Source organism: Nanorana parkeri, unplaced genomic scaffold, assembly GCF_000935625.1.
Source record: "Nanorana parkeri isolate BGI_ZX_2015 unplaced genomic scaffold, ASM93562v1 scaffold7, whole genome shotgun sequence".
Taxonomy (NCBI): domain Eukaryota; kingdom Metazoa; phylum Chordata; class Amphibia; order Anura; family Dicroglossidae; genus Nanorana; species Nanorana parkeri.
In genome coordinates this window covers 4,759,789-4,769,457 of record NW_017306275.1, presented here as the reverse complement: position 1 = coordinate 4,769,457, position 9,669 = coordinate 4,759,789, and the positions used below count along the sequence as shown (strand labels likewise).

The window sequence follows — 9,669 nt, the reverse complement described above, 5'->3', positions numbered from 1 at the left end:
AAATGGCAGATTTTACATTTCCCTCTATATTCTGAATGTGGGATAAAGGACAACTGTGGATTGACTTTTAACTGTAAAACAAGATGCTGGTGAAATAATTTGCTTAACATTTTTGTTTCCTTTCTTTGCAATGGACAACCAACTGATTTGTAGTCCAGAACCTGACAAGCTTGGAAAAAATGTGTCTGGCTATCTATTGTCAACTGACTGGAAAAATGTATACAAGGGATAGAAGTTCCTATTATATCATATCAGGCAATCTATCTTTCCCTGATTGAGACTTTCTTGGCTATGCTACTTAGCATGTAAAGGAGGAAGAGTGACCACAAGCAGGAAATGAAACAAACATTTGTGAGTATATGGACCTGGCTCTTCTTATATTTGGACACCTGAACCAAGCTTACATTGGAGCTGGGTAAAAACAAAAACAGCATAAGGACCATACTGACAAATGCAAAATGCTTGGAATAATGCCGTTCTCCCTGCAGACATAAGACTGATGGTCAGTAGGTGGCAGTGGATATCCTTCTCTAACATGTACAATGACTCACCTCCAGCTCTTCATTCTGTCTCTGAAGATCCTCCAGAATGATTTGCAGCTCCTCCTCATCCTCACTTTCACTCTCACTCTCAGATGAATACTCTTCTGTCTCACTCCGGCCTGGCTGCTGGCGGCTATAGGGAGTATGGCAGATCATCAATGGGAACATCAAATATTAATGTCATATTACACAGGTCATTAAGAGATCAGACAGCATTCAGTATCTAATTGTTGCCCACTTTCCACACCATGCTATAGACTATTCACATGTAGTAGAAATATACTCCTATACATGTGTACCGTTTTATAGACCCTGATCTACAACCTACAAAAATAATGCCCTTATATACTGCAACTCATGCTTCCCACGGTACTACATGAAAATCCCCTATCCCGTGTAAAATACATCTTGTGTGGATTTCTATACTTTAGGTGGGCTTATCATGGGAACCATATAACAACCTTTGAATTTCAGAAATTTCTGCGCGGAGGCGGTCAATTTCTTCCTTCTCTGTTGCAATCTGACGCCGAAGGAACTGCTCCATTGCCACTAGCTCTTCTTGTTCTGTTAAGATCTCATTTTCCTGATAAGATAAAGAACTGGTCAGTGCAAGAACAAAGCCAGAACATATCCACAAAACCTGTTTTATTGGCGTGAGCAAAATCCTACTTTGGTTATACTTGATGAGTATTCTAGGATATAAGATTCATAGCCGTTTTTAGGTTTACCTATGGGCTCTTGCAAAATAGAAAGCAGTCCATGCTATTATGCTTCATGCACCGCCTGTATACTTTACTTCCAAAGCTCCCCCATACCCTCAAAAGAGGGGACTCCATGATATGCACCTAGGAACCAGAGCTTTCATGATAACACACTTCTGGTTTCCCTATAGCCAGTAAGTGTGATAGGCAGGTCCATGGGCCAATAAGGAGGCTAGAAGGATGGGAAGGGGTGGGTCATAGTGTGACAATGCAGCACATGCACGCTTTGCAAATCAAGTCCCTGGAGGTGTTTGCAGTGGAATCTCATGGGGAGTCTACTACTTTGCAAGAGCCTGCAGTTTTGCTTTGAAGTGACATTAAATTCAGAAGTTGAATCTTAAAAATACATTCAAGTACCTTAACTATTAATAGAAATGTATCTTATTTGTGAATCACTCGGCTGTAGATCCTCAAATCATCTCTGAATTTCTGCTGACACTGTCCTTCCTTCTGGAGGGTGGCTACTTTTCTTCCCCATGGTCCCTGTGTGTCTTGTAAAGTAGCCACCGCTCCAAGCTCACTACCACAATGGACTCCAATCTCATCATGTTTAGTTTACTAATTTGTATTGAGATTGTAGTCTATTATGGAAGTTGGAGAGATCATGGGCACTTTAAAACCAAAATGAGCTTGCCCCATGGTAGTACTTGCCAGCACATAATCTTCTAATGGGGGGGGGTGGGGGGGGGGTTGGGGTGGTAGGTAGTTGTGCTGAAACTTGGAAGCTGCTTACCTCTCTTTTTAAAAATGCTAGTCGTCTAAATGGTAATCTTATGGATTCAATGCTTAATTGGTCACTGCCCTGTAACAATATGCAAATGCGGAGTTCTGATCTAACTCTGACTAAAAAACATGCTCGGGGACTCAAAAAGCCTACTCCTTATTTCACATGACACAAGTTTTATTCAAAAACCACCCTGGGAATCTCAGCACAGACTAGACTGTAGGGTAAGTTAAAATGGCAGCTGCTTGCAGGGTGTACACACAGAAATACCTGTGCAAGCAGTATATTAAGGACCTCCTCTTCATTTTCAGTCATTTCTTCTTTGGAAACATCTTCCTTAGAAAGGCTGGCAATTTCTTGAGCAATTTTTGTTTCGCAGTCCTAAAGAAGTAGAAAAGACACTGGATATGAAACTGAAAAAGAGCCAATTAGGTATAAATATTTAGGCTTTAATTCTGCCTCTTCCTCATCAGTCACATCAAACATATAATGCAAGACAGGAACAATCTGGATATAATGGCGTGGACTAATAATCAGTTTATTTACTACCATTTACCAGATACAGCTTCTAATATCAGGCCAAACAGAGGCTACATTTGCCTTTTGGTGTTGGATCCTTGATTAAAATGTCTCCATGCAACAGAGACCAGAGCTGGTATGGCTGCATTGGCCTGTCCCCTGTTCGATCCCTCTGGCTAATGCGGCCACACTTAAAAGCCAAAAGGAAGGCGTATCACAGCTAGAGGGAGGGCAAGAGCCCAACATGAGAATGTTTGACTATGTTTTGGTATGTGCCAGCAATGTCCATAAATCCAGCCACATAGATGCCTGCAGATTTCTTCGGTGGAGGCATTCTTTGTAAGGATGACTGGTCATCGCTGCACTCTATACTTGCAAAGGGCACTCAGTCTTAAAACTGCCCATTGCAGTTTTGTAAAGGCTGCACTGTCGGGATTCCACCAGCACTGCTACAGTTGGTGGACACACTGTGTGAAACCCCCATTCTTTGTACCCCCAGTCAAACCCCCTTCCTGTAATAGGTAAGTGCACTCACAACCTGCTCAAGCTACTGCAAAAATTTGCTTATTAAGAGATGCAGACCATGAAACGTAGGGAGAGCCCTTCCAACAACACAGGTTCTCTGCAAACTTGTAATGATGTCATCACTGGTTTCATCAGGCAATAAACTGCTTGAAGTTAAGCTGTTATTTTGGTAGGTAAAATCTGATGTGGATAATAAGCATGTCCACAGAGTACCAGTAACCAGTTATTCTTGTCTAGCATGATGTATTGTGGCAGAGTCATATTCAACCATATTATTCTCGGAAGAATAAATAACTTGGCACAAGTTTAAGTCAACAATAACAGAGACTAAAATATTTTGCTGCTATTTAACTACAGCCTTGTGCAATTAACAGCAAGAAGTTGGTTCATAAATCCATTGGCTGGAGGATAAAGGCATCAACAGCACAGAAAAAAAAAAGAGAGACCATGTACTTTAGGCAAAAGATAATATGTGAAATGGGTGCAGCTGTTCTTGGCAAGTGAAGTCCAACAAATCACATGACTGACTAATTCAGCATGTTGGGCCCCAGCCAAGAACCATACAAGGGTGAGCCTTGTCCATTCTGTACTATTATGCATGCCGGTTGCTAAGATGCTTAATGAAGCGGATAGGCTAAGCCTATGAGTGTCACACACCTGCCTTTTAGCTTCTCGCAACTTCCTTTTAAGAGCCGTCAAGATCCTCTGTACCTCCCACAGCCGTTCTTCTTTAGAGAGATCCTTAATGCCAGCCTGAAGGTCTCGGTGCAAGCAATTCAAGAGAAATTCCTGTGCAATACAAGAAAATGTTGTCACAATACATTCCAAACAACAGTAAGCTGCACATGAGCCACTCGGGTGTTCAAAAAACAAACACAAAAAAGAGCCATGGATTTCTGCTTGCTCAAGCCTGAAATATCAGTTCTGGGTTGGTCTGACATTTGTAATAATTATACTAATGAATTTAATAGTTTACAAAAGCACTTTGGTTTGAAATTTGGTAAGAACAAAACCTTTAAGACAGCTGTATATCCTGGAAAAGAAGGGACAGCATTAGAAATGTCATTTTATGCTTTGATGTGATGGAATGTCCCTTGCTGTCCTCACATCCTATACACAATGTACTGTATAAGACGTGATGATTCACAGACCTAGGACCACTGCAGAAGCAGGAAGAGAGGCACCAGAGACTAAAGGGAAAAAAAAACTCTGAGCCCTTGTTATTCCAGTTAGGACCACACTTTGCAGAGGTGCCTTGGCGCGGCAGTGTGGCTTATACGTATTTTTGGCCAAAAGTTTGTGCAACTAAAACCTCTGATTTTAACGCATACTGTTGACAGGGCAATTTGTTTGGTTGCAAGCTGGCTGGCAGGTTGAGGCTGGGGAATTTGTGTTTTGTATTGTTGTAAGCCTTCCCAATGTGCTCCCTGCTATAAAGGCTGGTATAGATTCATGCGGTTACCATGTTTTTCGAGTTTGACTATTTTGGATGTGGGGACGCACTGGAGTCCCAGCGTGCATTTTTGCTTGCTCGGTCTCCAGTGCATCCCTGCACCTTATAAGGAGGAGTAGGCTACCTCTTGGTACACCTGCATGCAATCTATTGACTGCATTAATATGCTCACACTTGGAGACTCATATAGATAGAGTTAAGACCACACTATACAGAGGTGCCTTGGCGCGGCAGTGTGGCTTCTACATATTTTTGGCCAAAAGTTTGTGCAACTAAAACCTCTGTTTTTAACGCATACTGTTGACAGGGCAATTTGTTTTGTTGCAGGCTAGCTGTCAGGTGCGCTGGGGTTTTTGGGGTTTTGTACCCTTGTTAGATCATTAAAGCTCCAGGTAAAAATACAAGTTTGAAATACATAACTGTAAAAGTTGATCCACTAAAGGATTTGTAATTCTGCTTCACCAAGCATGTAAATATTCATGCAGCCCCACCACACTGCATAGATACAAAGCTAGGAAATCTATTTCTTGGTTTAGCAATGTAGTTTTGTATGCCACATCTCCATCTCTAACCTGCTTATTCAACAAGGAATCAGCATCATCACTTCTGTCCAATGAACAGGGAGCTGAGCCAGGCAGGTGCAAGGCTATGCAGCGTCACAGAAATCACAGGAAAAGATGACCTGACTTTACATTTTGCAGGTAAAACAGAAAAATAAGTACATCATCTGTGTGTTTAATAGTGTGTGTGGGGTCCCACACGGTACGAACTTTGGCCGGTTCTTGAGTGGCTGTCGACACCCTTCAACCGGCAACCCTCTATCAGCTGATCAAAGGAGGCGGACGGAGAATCTTTGAACGGACAGAGCAAGCAGTCAATGAGCCAGCGGGGATTCCTCGATCAACGCTCGTAAGCATTGATGGAGGAAACTGATCTATTTTTTTGTTTAGCCTGTGTGTTAAACAAAACATAGAACAGTGTATGGCCAGCTAAAAGTCATGGTCCATATGTATATCCATCTAAACAATTCTTGCTATACGTTTGTGCTTTTGTTGCAGGCAAAAAGAACAGGAAGTGCTGAAACTATGTTCACTGCAAATGCCAATATTTAAAAATGCTTTATAACCCAGCTGGATTCTAGCTGTGGCTGTACACACAAGCCTGTTGTGACATTTTGTGAGGTCTTGTGATATCGAACACCATTTTGTTTTCATTTTGGATAGACAATGTCAGTTTTTTTATTATTTTGCCATCTGTGTCTTATTAGGGAGATTTCAGGAAGTTAGAGGATATCTTTGCAATGCAAGGGATATCCCTTGTTTTGGGAACAAGGGTCCTCATTGGATGATTTCGCTTCTATTCCTGTTCACTTTAATTCCCAGTGACACTGGTGATCAAGACAATTAGAGACAGTGAATCTCCCTAACAGGGACACAGACAGTTCTAGCCCCTCACCACTATATCCAAATCTAAAACGTTTTGCATTTAGTTATACTTTAGCTAGTTTTACTGCTATGACTATACCACATTTTTGTTAGTTGACCACTAAACGGACCCAGCTAGGTGCTGCAAGAGAAGAGCTGTTATACTCGTGTCTCCTGCAGCCCATGTATTCTACATTGCAGGGCGGCATGGAGCAATATTGGAAAGGGATTGTACAGCACAGTGTACATAATGAAGCAATGTGGTATAATGTCCTTTTTTTGTGCACTGAGGTGCAGTCCATTCTCAAAGTGTGTCCAGCCAAAACATTTTTCCCTAGTTTTGGACAGAGTGAGGAAGGGTTAGATTTTTACTGCTATCCACTGCTTCATTAAGGGGGATTCCCCTCACTTCCTGTCCCGCTGACAATGTTTTACCACACAGGAAGTGAGGGTAACTCTCCAACAGAAACAGACCGAAACAAAAATGATTTTCTTTAGTAGAGTTGCTGAAGGCAGGAATCCATATCGGATTTGTATTTCTGTCTGAGTCCCTGTTGCAGATTTTGCCTTACTTTCCGTCTGGTGAAATGATTGTCAGCACGAGAGGAAGAGAGGAGAAATATTTCACACACAATAGACATTGGTTTCTGTAACTCATCTGTACTCAAATGTAAGCTTTTTCCCCGCATTTAGGAAATGAATGAAAAAAAGTGCATACAACTATACAAAGGATCCCATAAATAATAAGGAGCAACCTGTCGTCTGATTTCTTCTTTAATGGTTTCTTGTGTTTCAGGCAGTGCAGGCATGGTGGCCATATTAGACCAACGGAGAGGTTTAATCACTTTCCTAATGACTATGCCTCCAAAGAGTTCTTGAACGTTTGTAAAAAATACATATAGGACGCGGTTACTGATCTGAAAGACAAAGAAAGAAAAAAAAAAAAGTCATGGAACTACCATTTTCCCAATCTCACTTCTAAGTCCTCACACTACCACTTCTCAGATATGGGTAGATATTGGCAAAGTCAATCATCAACGACCTATCAATAACTTTTGAGGACCTTCCCTATTTGGAGATACTGGCTGTGTACTTTGCAGCTGCTATTAGCCATCCACAGGCTTCTAGAATGCTGTAGCACTCCCATTTAAAGTTGTTTAAAGTGACAGCATTTTCATTATGATCTCCGTTTAACATCCCCAAACTAAGCTGAATGGTGCTTTAAAGATTTTGAAAAAGCTGCTTAAAGCTGGATGACAGTTTTCTGTACACACTGCTCTTAAACAAGCTATAATCAATGTGTAAAAAAAAAAAAAGTGATCTTGGGCTTTGCCAATGTAAGGCACAGCAGCAGGTTCATTTATGGGGATCTCCACAGACACATACACTTACTGTCCTTTCAGTATCCCACCTTTCACCATAAGCAAAAGGAAAGTCCTGTGTAAGCTACAGCTTGATAAAGTTGTACCCTATACAGCAGGGGTGGCCAAACTCTGGCCCTCCAGCTGTGGTGAAACTACAAATCCCATGATGCATCTCTCTCCGGGAGTCGTGGCTGTGAGAATCTTGCAATGCCTCATGGGATTTGTAGTTCCACCACAGCTGGAGGGCCGGAGTTTGGCCACCCCTGCTATACAGGGTTAGAAACTGCCGACTTGCCCAGTGCTGTCACATGGAGTGCATTGAATGCTACTACATACCCAGAAGTACCAGGTATTTCAGACGCTTAATAGAGCAGCGAGAGTGTGAAGGAAAGGTTAGTATATGCTTAAAGTAAGAGAGAGATTACAACAAACATGTTGCTTTGTCCTGAATGTGCACAAGCTTGCTTGAAAGTGGAGTTTTATCTCTCTTCCGTTGATGCAGTAATGGTACATCTGGTCATTGAAAAATCTGTCTCCTTCAGGTAGAAATCCATCATCCATGAAATGGAGGCAGTTTAAGTAACCTGTAAGACCAGCAGACCTGCTTTGCAGCCCTCGGTGGTAGCAAAAAATAAATGAATGAAGCCCCAGCTATTTCTCACTTCTCCAGCTAATACTACAGCTCCCCTTTCTCGGAGACAAAAGTTTTACACTATAGTAGCAACCGCAACTTTTAAGTACTGAATTGCTATGATCTTTGCTTTCTGGAATTAAGTAGGTGCGGCCCACAGTACATATAACGTAGGCCCATGAAGAATAATTCCACTTAATTGAACCCACTGTTTAATTTGGGTGTGCTGTAAGAAAGTGTATCTGAACATTCTAGGTTAGGGCTCCTCACATTCCAGCATTGTTATCAGCCTGAATGAGACACAATTTATACAGGAAATATTGATGAAATAGATAAGTACCTGAACAGTTGGACTGAGCACAATAGAAATATTCTGTATATTCATTTTAGTTTCAAGTTCTTTCTCTATGACATGGTCCATGTGAACTATCAGCCATGAAATCAAGTAAAGGTTGCATTCTGGCAGCTCTGTTAACAGGCGCTGACACTCCTGCAGCCTTTCAGCTTCAGAGCTCTTGCCACAAGCCTCTTCAAATCGAGGCAGCAGGTCTTTGGTGAGCACATTCTCAGGTAGCTCCCGCAGGTATTGCTTCAGTAGGCTGGCAATTGTATAAGGCTCATAGTCTTCAAGATTTGGAGACTCCTCCCGATCATAGGCTGCCTTCAACTCATCAACCTTTGACTTGATTCCTGAGAACAGAAAAAGGATTAAAATATATTGCTCGGATATAATAAAGAAGTGCAATGACTAAAGGTTAACAAAACAGTAACCCAAAGCAACCAATAAGCTTTCTGTAATTAGATTAATACCTAGTAAAATATCACTGGCTGCTATGAGTTATTGCATGTCTTTAATAAGCTTGACTGACTTACTGGAAAACTGCAATTTAATTACAATCTAATTCAACAAGATATCTGCTACATAAAAATCATTTTGTCATCCAGGGTCCACACATGGTAAACATGACTTCCCTATCTGATGGTACAAACCCGTGAATTTACTCTTTCCCATGTCGTTTTTCTTGCTTATACATTTTGGCCTACATAATATTTGAGACTTTAGCATCCTGGTGCCACCTTCAATAATGATGAACCTCTTTATACATACAATTACTTATCTCCTATGGTTTTGTGGCGTCATTTTTCTTTTATCCTATCCAAACATTGTGCACCTCTTTTGTTTGCATAATTACATTTTATTCTTAAAAAATAGAAACTATTGTGCAAAAAAAAAAAAAAAAGTGTTTTTATTTCAACCCGCAACCATTATGACTTTCTAAAACTGCTTACTATCACTTTCATTCACAGCAACATTACCCTGTCTACAAAACACCAAATCTCATGCCCTGCTTATGATTAGATTATGGTTTAACCTGCACAGAGCCTGAGGTAAAATTTCAGGCATCCCAACTTTCATCATTCACTATTTACATATTCTTACCAAGCAGTAAAAATACTTTAAATCAAGCCCTCACTGACATCTGTATTTGAAGGCACCAAGTAGTAATTCATCCTCAACGCTATGAAAAAAAAATCTTTTAATTTCTGTTTTCCCTCACTACACGTGATACACGTGTTTAGTTCCCCTCCTTCCAGCAGTTTTACATCCTTATAATCTGCAATGTAATGCAGGAGCACAGAAATAGGGGAGAGTGCAGAATGCCTTCACTGGATCTATTAGAGAATTTTGAGGATGAATTTCTCCATATCATCTGCAGGTAGAGAG

At 41.0% G+C, this 9,669-nt stretch overlaps 1 protein-coding gene across 2 annotated transcripts in view; it reads right to left on the bottom strand.

Annotated features, from left to right (window-relative positions):
• RALBP1 (ralA binding protein 1) overlaps positions 1-9,669 on the bottom strand; it is a 33,118-nt gene that overhangs the window by 2,816 nt on the left and 20,633 nt on the right. For both annotated transcript variants that reach the window (XM_018553951.1, XM_018553958.1), the window contains exons 4-9: positions 8,284-8,633; positions 6,704-6,865; positions 3,729-3,860; positions 2,298-2,408; positions 1,004-1,125; positions 552-675 (exon numbers count right to left, since the gene is read on the bottom strand). In XM_018553951.1, coding sequence (XP_018409453.1) covers positions 552-675; positions 1,004-1,125; positions 2,298-2,408; positions 3,729-3,860; positions 6,704-6,865; positions 8,284-8,633 — 1,001 coding nt within the window. The remainder of the gene's footprint in view (positions 1-551; positions 676-1,003; positions 1,126-2,297; positions 2,409-3,728; positions 3,861-6,703; positions 6,866-8,283; positions 8,634-9,669) is intronic.